General features: G+C 40.2%; 1 protein-coding gene across 1 annotated transcript in view; it reads right to left on the minus strand.

The window, feature by feature from the left end:
- Positions 1–11,301, minus strand: part of NOX3 (NADPH oxidase 3) — a 28,752-nt gene extending 17,451 nt beyond the window's left edge. Inside the window, exons 1-7 of the mRNA XM_083607976.1 lie at positions 11,198–11,301; positions 10,838–10,933; positions 9,965–10,075; positions 8,800–8,884; positions 3,613–3,758; positions 2,737–2,918; positions 1,791–1,920 (exon numbers count right to left, since the gene is read on the minus strand). Of these exons, the coding sequence (XP_083464102.1) occupies positions 1,791–1,920; positions 2,737–2,918; positions 3,613–3,758; positions 8,800–8,884; positions 9,965–10,075; positions 10,838–10,933; positions 11,198–11,242 (795 nt within the window). The 5' untranslated portion in view covers positions 11,243–11,301. The remainder of the gene's footprint in view (positions 1–1,790; positions 1,921–2,736; positions 2,919–3,612; positions 3,759–8,799; positions 8,885–9,964; positions 10,076–10,837; positions 10,934–11,197) is intronic.
- Between the last annotated feature and the right edge of the window lie 352 nt (positions 11,302–11,653).

An 11,653-nucleotide genomic window follows, 5' to 3' on the forward strand; every position in this document is an offset into this window, starting at 1 on the left:
TGGAGATGCTGGAGGTTACCCCTGGGACTTTAACCATGTAGAGCAGGTGCCCTACCACTGTCACAGCACTTCCCCAATCTTGAGTACATTCCTTTGGGTGTGCAGGGAAGGAGACATGCCTCACTGATGTTATGCTCATTAGTTTCAGTGCACGGTATTGCAAGACAATGGCTGTCTTTATTCACAGTATTTATTTCTATGGAGACACTAAGTTTTTTTGAGATACATTAATATGCATGCAGGGTAGTAGCAAATAATAGTTTTATGTGGGAACCAATCTAGGTCAGTCATTACAATCCTTCTAAGTTATTGATGTATTTTTCCCCCATTGTATTTTAACATAGTAATTTTATTCCTGCTTTCTTTCTGCCCAATCCTAATCTTTTGTGAATAGTAGCCTAAAAATATCTTAATAAATGTTAGATTTTGTCACTCAAGCATGTGACAAGCATGCACATGATGGTTACTTAATTACCCCCTGTGGATTTGCAGTCTTTGGAGGGTTTGTTTTTGAACAAGATTTCAAACTCTCAGACAGCTTACTTTTGTTTTCTCATTTTGCATTTTTTTAAAAAAAATGCCTTGACATAAAATATTGTTCTTTGCACTGGGTGGTCAGACTGGCAACCTTATTCTAATCAGAGAATTATAGGCACAATATGACACATAACGAAATCATGTAACAGCTTGGAAGGCATTATTGGCAAAGACGGTCAAGCAAATTAATTGGGATTTTTAAACAGGTGCCACTGCGATTCATTTTATACAGGAGGCACTCTTGTTTTTCTACAACCTTGTAAACAGAGCAACACTCTTGGGGCTCTTCCAGATGTGTTTTGTGAAGCCTTATAGCTGACTTATTCTGAAATATCTTAAATAATTCCACAACATTTTCATTGTGTGGAAGGTGCTTTGTGCAGTTTCTCACTTTTATATGTGGCAAGGTGGTGGTAGTTTGAGCAATTTTTGTTTCATGGCATTTCCCCACTTTTTCTGGCAGGAGGCCTGTCAATGCAGTCTCTAAAACGATGGACAGCTCAGACTGACTCAGTAAACCAAGTACAGTGGTACCTCGGGTTACAGACGCTTCAGGTTACAGACGCTTCGGGTTACAGACTCTGCTAACCCAGAAATAGTACCTCGGTTTAAGAACTTTGCTTCAGGATGAGAACAGAAATCGTGCTCCAGCGGCGCAGCGGCAGAGGGAGGCCCCATTAACTAAAGTGGTGCTTCAGGTTAAGAACAGTTTCAGGTTAAGAATGGACCTCCAGAACAAATTAAGTTCTTAACCTGAGGTACCACTGTAGTTCCTGCTGTCTATTCTTCTAATCTCCCACGGGGTCAGAATTATATCATATTACATGTTATATGCAAAACAACAACAACAACAACAAACAAACACTGAAAGGGGTATCAATAATTTGGGCACATGCTCATAACTCCAACATTTACTGCTTGGTGGAATGAGGGAGCATAAGGCACAGAACATTTCTCAATCTGAACCAGGTTTTCCCAAACTTAGATCTCCAGCTCCTTTTGGACTACAGTTCCCATCATCCCTGACAACTGGCCCTGCTAGCTAGGGATGATGGGAGCTGTAGTCCAAAAACAGCTATAGACACAAGTTTGGAAAACCCAGATTCTGAACAATTCCCTCCTTGGAGTGGAGTGGAAGAAGTGCAATCACTCTCTAAGAAACAGCAAAGTAACAATAACACTTTTAAAAAAATCTGAACAGCAGCACATCTGAAAGGGCCTAGAATGAGGGAAGAAGCAAGAGTCATTCTTACCACAGGGTCATTGCCAGAGAACTGTGGCAAAGGACATTGACCTGATGTTTCCCACTCCGAATAATGATCTTTGCAGTAAGTGACATTGTGCAGCAACAAACTCTGAGGGGTCTGGCCACGGATGAGCTGACTAAACAGAAAAAGAAAAGCGTTATAAAGCTAGAGCTGAATAAAAAATGGTCTTCGACATTCCCTTTTCACTTGCATTACCATCAAAAAGTCCCTCTGTGAATTAAAAATCTCATGAGCCTTTCTTTTAGCACACATGGAATAACACAGTGGTGGTCAGCAGTGTCCATCACAATGGGGCAGTGCCAACAGTGGCATCTTTGCTGCCAGTGTGGTATAGTGGTTAAGAGCGGTAGTCTCGTAATCTGGGGAACCGGGTTCGCGTCTCTGCTCCTCCACATGCAGCTGCTGGGTGACCTTGGGCTAGTCACACTTCTCTGAAGTCTCTCAGCCCCACTCACCTCACAGAGTGTTTGTTGGGGGGAGGGGAGGAAAGGAGAATGTTAGCCGCTTTGAGACTCCTTCGGGTAGTGATAAAGCGGGATATCAAATCCAAACTCTTCTTCTTATATGGACAATGTGCCAGGGTAAAGCTGGGCAGCAATGAGGTCAGGGCTGTTCAGGCACGCTAGCGCAGCCTCAGCTTCACTCTTGCCCTGCCTCATTCTGGACTGGCAGTTTGGTACCACCCCACTGTATCAGCCATTCCTGATGGCGGCAGGCTGGGGAAATTTGTGGGTAGGTTACAGCAGGAAGCAGGAGTGTTGGCCTCTCAGACTGTTTCTATGCTGCCCTCAAAGAAGTCCACTCTCCATCTTGCATAAATTTATAATATGGGTGATGTGACTTTGGGCACAATCTGGTAGGAAAGCAACACACAAATGATGACTTCTGATGATGATGACATTGAGTCATATTGATGTATACTGATACTCACCCCATCCCATGGATAACTAAACCAATGAAGAAAACAACAAACAGGTGATGAGTATACCAGAACACCTCATAGAAGGACCTTGTGATGATCTCTGTAGATGAAGTCATGATCAGAATTAATGACACAGTGATCAGGAGACCTGTCATTCCAGCAGTGGTTGTTAGTATTTCAGTTATTGTATTCTTTTTTTTTTTTTTGGTGGTGGGGGGGAGAAAAATAATAAAGTGGTTTTATAGGACAAATGAATAAATGTTGTAGCTTCAGCATAAAAATAAACACATGAAAGATTTGGGGCATTTTAATCAGACATACTGGGTTGTTTCTAAGTATTACTCAGAGTAGACCGACTGAAATTAATGGGCCTAAGTTAGTTATGTCTGTTATTTTCAATGGATAGAACTAGCATTGGATGCAACCTATTGGCACTGATTATTAAAACTTAGGTTTGTGCTGGAAAGTGGTATAAATAATATTAGCTGCAATTTGTTTGCTTCTGTGAAAGGATTACAGGAAATGATATGATCTAAGAGGTAGCTGTTTTGCTACACTGGAGTCCTTCTGAGGGAATGAAATAGAGCAAGATTCAATCAAACAGGAAGGTAAGAATGAAACCCATGCAGATTAATCTAGCTGTAACTTTCTGAAAGGCAGATGTTAGGCAATAATGAGTTATACACATGGTGCCACGTTCTTCTTTCAAAATAAAGTGTGCTTGTGCAGACATTTGAAGACACTAAACATTTGAAGACTTTTTGCTTCTATTGTTTCTGATATGTGTGTGTGTGTGTGAGAGAGAGAGAGAGAGAGCACACATTTTCAAGGCAGGGGAAACAGTCCAATGACAAACACCAGCCAATCCCCAAAATGCCAACTTACCATGTCATAGTTCCTGAATGGGTTCAAGTAGGATTCATTCGGGCTCTTGCCAATGGCTGACAGTTTACTGCTTAACTCTCCTGCTTGTTTTGACTGGCTAAGATGGTATCGCTCTATGTTGATCAAATGTGCAATGATGTGAATGGCTTTGAAAAGAAAGAGTTGTATAAAGTGAGGACCATAATATGAAATATTGGAAGTAAACAGATCCTTATTTCATGGATGAGTCATTGGGTAAACAATGGATGGCTAAACATATATTCCCAGAAAAGAGCTGGGCAGCCTTGATGATGGTGATGACAAATATTTTTCCAACAATGGTCAATGTGCTTGAGAACATAGCTTGGTTTACCTTTTGCATTCAATTCTCTCTCTCTCTCTCTCTCTCTCTCTCTCTCTCTCTCTCTCTCATGTGTGTGTGTGTGTGTGTGTGTGTGAGAGAGAGAGAGAGAGAGAGAGAGAGAGAGAGAGAATGTCACAATATAAACCATGAAAGGTTGATATTACCCCTGAATATATATTTATACTATAAATCAATATAATACTGTTTCAGTTCAAATGTGATACATAACGTTCAAACATGGGGTGGTTCAGCCTCTCTCACCTTTATCTTTCCACTTTTTCTACAGCTCTCATTATCATATAAAACCTGTGAATGCATGCAGGGGCCTGGTTTCATTCCCATAGGTTCAAAACACCAGAGTTGTTGTCCTATTCACTTCTGTGGAATTGCAGAAGAACAAGCACACAACATTATCTTTCCCACTTCTGTGAATGAGGCTGCCCTTGTAGGCAACGTGCTGTTCAATTTACATTGAAGCCTTTTTGTGTGGAAGATGCGTAGGCCCCCACTTTTTTGCACTGCGGAGAAATGTGTGTGTTTGCCCATTGTAGTGTATAGAGCACCTCTTACATTCAAAACATGCCCATCACACGTCAGCAGCTATGGAAGAGCAGGCTATAAATCCAAGTCTATGATCATACATAAGTAGTTCATATGTGCTATTATTACTTTGTTGCACGCTAGTCTATAATTTTCCATCTATCTCATTGCTGGATTGTTTTATGGAGAGGGGGTTAGTAAATGAGCTGCAATTACAGGTCATTATCCATCAGTTCAGCATGTAGAGAAAGAGCCAAACAAGAGAGATGTCTTGATACATTTGGCTAATCTATGTTTGTTCTCAGCGAAGCATATACAGCTCTTATTGAACTGGTGCACATACTTATTCAAGAGAGTAAAAGCCACTTCTCTGTCTTTCTGCATGCCTGTCTGGGATAATAGTTGCACTGAAGTTAGTCACCTTTTAATTAAGTACTTAAGCATACCCATTACAATCAGTTTCCTAACTTGTATTATATGGATTCTATTCTATTCTTCAAAATGTTAAAATAGCACAATTTAAAATAAAACAAAAACATATTTTTAAACAGTTTAAAACTATCTAAAACATCTCTTACACTCAGATTTATTAATTTCACAGTTACCGTGCTCAGAATTTAACAGCTATGTCTTAACCTGCATAGATTGCCAATGCCTCCCATTATTTACACCTCTCCTATACTGTGATCGCCACCATCCTGTAAAATATTCCTAGTCCATTAATAGCTTTCATGTCTTATCATAAATGCATACATACAAACATAGTTAGATAAAATCCCTGTTCCATTCTTCCCAAGGCAGAGGCCCTGAGCAGTATCTGTGGACAAGAAATGTGTGTAAAAACTAGGGGGGAATCCCAACCTCTCAACAACAATGTTTCCCATGCATCACATAACCAGCTCTGTCTAAAGCAGCCTTTCTCAACCTGTGGGTCCTCAGATGTTGTTGAACTACAACTCCCATCACCCCTAGCTAGCAAGGCCAGAGCTCAGGGATGATGAGAGTTGTAGTCCAACAACATCTGGGGACCCACAGGTTGAGAACTGCTGGTCTAAAGGGAGCCCCATCTACATGTATAGGGTTTTCCTCCATAGGAATGAGAAACACGGCTGGGTAGTTTCCCCATCTTTGTGGAAGAAGCCCAATGTGTGCCAAAGTAGCTCTTTTCAGATCCAGTCAATCATGCATCAGCTGGGAGGAAAATCTCTCTCCTGAAGCTGCTATTTGTATTGGGAGGAAATCTCCCTTTGGGGGACTTAAAGTTAATGCACCTTTAGTTTGATACCTTGGGGAAACTAAAACAAGATCAATTAATACATTTCTATTCCTGGAATGACTTGTTAATTAAAAGGGGGAAATTGTGCTTTCTTCAGGAATCCATTCTTATGATGAAAGAAAAGTGGTATGTTGCTGGGCTGATAGAGAAATATAACTCCACACAGCACTGCAATGTGTTCTGCATTCCATGCTCTTTTGAGGTTTTGAGCAGAACAAAAATTCAGCTGACTGATCCTGGTGGGAAGTGTGCCATCTTGGAGCCCTTCCACAGTCCTTCTTGAAGGCAAGGGAGTATCAACAGCTGCTGGGTAGAACTCTTGAGCCACTGATCCTATTATTTAGAGTCATCCCTTTTGCATTGGATCTGCACTGTATGCAGAAGGAATGATTCAGAGTTGATGGTTGGGTACAGGCGACTTCACACTTACATGAGGGTTACAATCGCAAGTATCGCACATATATGTGAAGTCATGTATAGTGGGGAACAGCATCTAAAAAGCTTGTAAACACCTTCTAAACCTCTGGAACCCTGTGAAAATTCCCTTTAAAAAACCAGCAGCACTTCCTAGTCTTTCCCCCCATTCTTTTCACACCATTTTCACATCTTTTGTGCTCTTTTGGGGCCATTTTTGCCCATTTCACACCTTTTTTGCAGTTTAAATCGAATTATTTATTCATTTCCCAACACCACACATATACACGGTTGTATGCGAGTTGAACGTGTGCAAGCAGGGAGTTGCCTGTATATCAAAGAATGTAATATGTGTCTTTAAAAAAACGGGGGGGGGGTTAGTGAATGTATGGGAGAATGTTTATTTATTCAATGGCTGATGATAAAGAATGAATCTGAGTGCCGAATTGTTGGTGGGAACTATAGAGGGCATCTGGGAACATCTGCTGGAGGAAGGAAAGCAAAAAATACACATCACGAATAGCTAAAAGCAAGTGGTCTTTGAAAATCTATGGCTATTTCCAATATGTGAGACCTAAGGTTAAAAGATCAGGAAGAAGGCCAAGACAGAAGGCTGTGTTCTGGTTGTCTTAGGACTCCTGAAAGTTCAAAAGATCAGGGAGTGGGAACCTGTCTGTCTGAAAAACAGCATATGATGGAACAACATATGAGGGTCTGGGAAAATACCCTGATGACCCCAGATCAAATGACCTCAAATGCTACTCACTCATAACTTTTGTCATGTTTGATGAAAACTGGAAAGTATAAAGCAAGGACTTGTGCACCTAGGATTTTGGAGATCAAGAAGACAAGTCCAGAGGTGAGAGTGCATCAGCCAAACTCTGACCTCTTACCAGCTCTGCTCAGATTGGCCATCTGAGGAGGTATGCTTGAGTAAGTATGAATGGATAGGGATAATGTTTAGACCATGGGTAGGCAAACTAAGGCCTGGGGCCGGATCCAGCCCAATCGCCTTCTAAATCCGGCCAGCAGATGGTCCAGGAATCAGTGTGTTTTTACGTAAGTAGAATATGCCATTTTACTTAAAATGCATCTCTGGGTTATTTGCGGGGCCTGCCTGGTGTTTTACATGAGTAGAATGTGTTCTTTTATTTAAAATGCACCTCTGGGTTATTTGTGGTGCATAGAAATTCGTTCATTTTTTTTTTCTTTTCAAAATGTAGTCCAGCCCCCCACAAGGTCTGAGGGACAGTGGACCAGCCCCCTGCTGAAAAAGTTTGCTGACCCCTGGTTTAGACCTTGTTATTGACTAAATAATTGATTGCAGCATATAGGTGTGTGTTTGGTCTTTAACACTCCTATCCGTAAGATCCTCCTGTTTCAAAGGGTAAGCCCTCTGACCCAGCAATTAAGTGGTTAAAGGCACACATTCTGCATAACAAAGGATCTGTGTTGCTCCTTGGATGTAGCAAAGAAAGCTGCAGAAAACTTTGTAGAAAACTGGGATGGTTTGGAGAAGAGCAAATGTTCCTGCCTCCTGTGAAGACTGCACGTTTTCTACTAACTAATGAGAGGAGAAATTTCTTGAGAGAATGCTGTCTCCTGCCAGGGAGATTCAGAATTTTAAGTCTTGTTTTATGCTTTTATCCATTTAGGTTTTACATAATTGTATTTGGATTTGCATGGATTCATTTTGTTTCATCTCATTTTTATTTCAATTTAATATTGCATTTTCATATTTGTTAAAAGAGGGCCATTTTCTTTCTTTCTTTTTAAAGGGGCAGTGTAGTGCTATGCCAGGAAAAATCAGGGTGGCCTTCAACTAAGTTTTACTAAGAGTAGACCCATTGAAGAGAATGGACCTAACTGAGTCATGATCATTACTTTCAGTGGGTCTACTCTGAGTAAGCCTTAGTTGGCATTTTAAGCTTGTTTATGCTGTAGGATTTCGGTGGATCTAAACTTGTCAATGTTACCTTGCGTTACTTTCATTCTGTTAAACCTTTGTTTTGTAATGATCTGATGACTAGATAGAAATAAAGGAAACTGAATCTCACCTGCTACTAAAATATGTAAGAATTGCAAAGCAATAATAAGGGTACCATAAGTGATACCAGACAGAGCTTCTTCCTTTTCCCAAAAAACAACTGCATTTATTCACTCCGTCAGCAAGCCATCCCTGAAATAACAGAACTGGTTTCCATCACAGCAGAAAGTGTTGTTATCAGGGAGAAGGGAAAATGCACTCTTACTTGGGAGTTTCATTGCAAACAATAGATTCTAAGGAGACATATTTAAGAACACTGAGAGTGTCTCTGGATACCAAGAGTAAAAAGCTGAGTTCCTCAGAGATCCCACCCCCAACCCCCCCAAAATATTTTATATTTGTTTGCTCACATGTGAATTCCAAATATTCAGGGATTTTATTGAAAGTGTGTGGCTAAAAGCAGGGCCAGGCTACACATACAAGCCCGGCCCTCAGTGTCCCCACATGGGCCAGTTCCACATTGGACCTCCCTGCATTAAGACTGCATGATTAGCACTCCAAATTCATATCACTCCAGACAAAACAAGGAAGCCTACATTCTAAGCATTAAGTAAAAAAAAAACTTACTTGCATTCACAGCTACTCCATATGCAATAGTCTTGTGAAATGTGACACTTTTGTCAAGTTGTCTCCTCAGGACTCCTCCACAACACTTGATGAAAAGGGGAAAAGATATGAACTTGTTTTATGAACTTGAAATTGCATGCAAACATAATTATAAAGTACAGTTTATCTAGTCCAGAATTTACTGAACATAGCTGGAATACTGCAGCCAGAAGCAATGTTGAGAGATGATTCCAAGATTCACCTATGCCCACTCCTACAGTAATAAACTATGGTTTGTCATTACAAGAATGATCAAAAACCCTTAGGGGAAAAAGGAGATGGTGCTGCTGTCACTGATAATGGTGAGCTACACTCCTGAAAAACTGTTACAGAGTTTCTCCTCACCTTGGCGAAGTTTGATGGCATGGTCCCCCTGATTTCCTTGCTCAAAATTAGGCTGGAGAATTTTGAGAGGCCATTTTGAGAGGCAAAACTCAAGTTAATTTTGGCTGTGGTTTATTGTAACAAGCTAGCTTCACAAACCAGTACCTGAAGTAGGCTTCTTTAAGTAAACCATAGTTAAAGCTAATTGAAGCTTGTCCAGATTGGGGCATAATGCTAAACAACTGGTGGTTAAAAAACAACAACAATAGTAGCAAAAGTTTCCAATGTCCTCCCTGCAGCTATATCAGCTGAGGAGAAAAGAAGAGAGAGTGAATGAGTCTAAATCACCTAGGGCCTTCTCGGTAGTGGCACCCGCCCTGTGGAACACCCTCCCACCAGATGTCAAAGAGAAAAACAACTACCAGACTTTTAGAAGACATCTGAAGGCAGCCCTGTTTAGGGAAGCTTTTAATGTTTGACAGATTATTGTATTTTAATATTCTGTTGGAAGCCGCCCAGAGTGGCTGGGGAAACCCAGCCAGATGGGTGGGATATTAATATATTATTATTATTATTATTATTATTATTATTATTATTATTATTATTGAAATATTATAGCTATATTTGCAACACTGTGATGAGTGTATGGAAAAATACACTCCTATAAATATCCACTAGCAGTCAAATGCTACAGTTTATCAGTTTCTTTTAAATGTGCATTTATAACAAGAACATTATCAGTGAACCTTTTCAACGATCATTTAAAAGGCAATACTTGTGCAATAGGGGAAAAAGTACTTACAAAACTTGTTCCCCTTAAGAATGAAACCAGGTTTCTGCTAACTGGTAAGAGGATTAGCAGGCAGTTAAAGTTGAGGCAGGTGGCAGAGGCTCTTGCCCAGGCAAGCGTGGACTAGACACAAAATGACAAAATGTGTTACACATATGAAATGAATAAAAGCACAAGAAATGTTTTAGCCCCCCTAAGCTGACAAATTACCATTTGATTTTATGTTTCACAGCTTTACAGCCAGGGAGGGCAATTTTGCCATACAGCAGGGTGAAGCGACCTGGTGTATGTGTGAAATGGATGAAGGCAAGATTTGGAATCTTAATGCTGCAACAAGACTTTTAACGTTTTGGTCCTCGTGCCTCCAAGACATCATTGGACTACAATTCCTATCAGCCCAGTCATAATGGCCAATGGCCAAGAATGATGGAGGTTGTAGTCACAAAGTAGCTGGAAAGCACTGGATCGGGGAAGGCTGTAGTAGTATAATGTCACAAATCATACCATGTTAGGTAGTCAGGAATATTATGATGTCCCTGCAGTAAGTGGTTCTGCTTGGGTAAGAGGTGCATTACTATAGATACATGATTCAGGAAACAATGGATAAGTTCTTTTTCTAATCCAGTTTATGACTAACAAAAATGAATGAGATATGGATGCAGTATACTCCTAAATCACAAAACTAAAACGAATCAAGTGGGATTAAAAAAAAAGCAACCAGTTAGGCTGGTTTTAAAATTATGGGGCATTTGGTTACAAAAAACAGGGGGTGAAACACAAAGCAGAATGGCATGCAGATCAGTGAGACTTTAGGGTAAATAACAATGCAGAAGCACATCCAAGAGAAAGCTTGGTTAAAGGGGCATTTAACAAACTTTTACTTACACCCAACATAACCCGAGTATAAAGATAGGCATCCTCCTCTTCATACCAGTTGAATGTGTCAATAAACAGGTATAAGTTCATTCCCAACCACAATAACTACAGTAAATAGAAAATATATTGAAGATCAATTACAATTACCACGTTCTTTTTCTCTTTTTCTTTTCTAATGCAATGTATAATTAAGAAATCTCACAATTGTGTTGTATTTGTCAAAAGAACCCAATTCTAAACAGAATGAAACTTTTGAGCATCAGTTGTGTGAATGATAAAAATGAAACATTTAGGGGAAAGTGGAGAGTTCCTTTGAAATATCAGAAAATGAATCAGAACCAGCAGCTTGATTATGAAATAGATACTTACAAATAACAGAACTGACAAGCTTTCATTCAAAATCCAATACACCATCTTGATTGTCTCTGTTCTGTGCTAGCAACAATTCACTCCCTTGTAATACAAATTGAATTCTCTGTATCTTCCTCTTGCTGCATAATCAGCTCTCTGGAGCAGCAGCCTAGGAATATTCTAATTAAGGACTTCCTACCAGATGTCGATCTCCAAGGGGGACATAGTTTGTGATGTGAGAAACTAATCTAATAGGCAGTTTCTGTCCAAATTATTTTGGAATAAATGAAAGGTTTATTAGAATCAGTGAATCCCAGCCCCCACCCACCCAGTTTCAAACAACAGGTTTCAAATACAGCCTAGATTTCCCCCACCCACCCACCCCTTACAAACACTGGATATTAGGAAGCTGTCTTATAGACTGAAGCTGGTCCGCCTAGTTCAACATTGTATACACTGACTGGCAGTGGTTCT

This window comes from Podarcis filfolensis (assembly GCF_964270895.1).
Source record: "Podarcis filfolensis genome assembly, chromosome: 3".
Taxonomy (NCBI): domain Eukaryota; kingdom Metazoa; phylum Chordata; class Lepidosauria; order Squamata; family Lacertidae; genus Podarcis; species Podarcis filfolensis.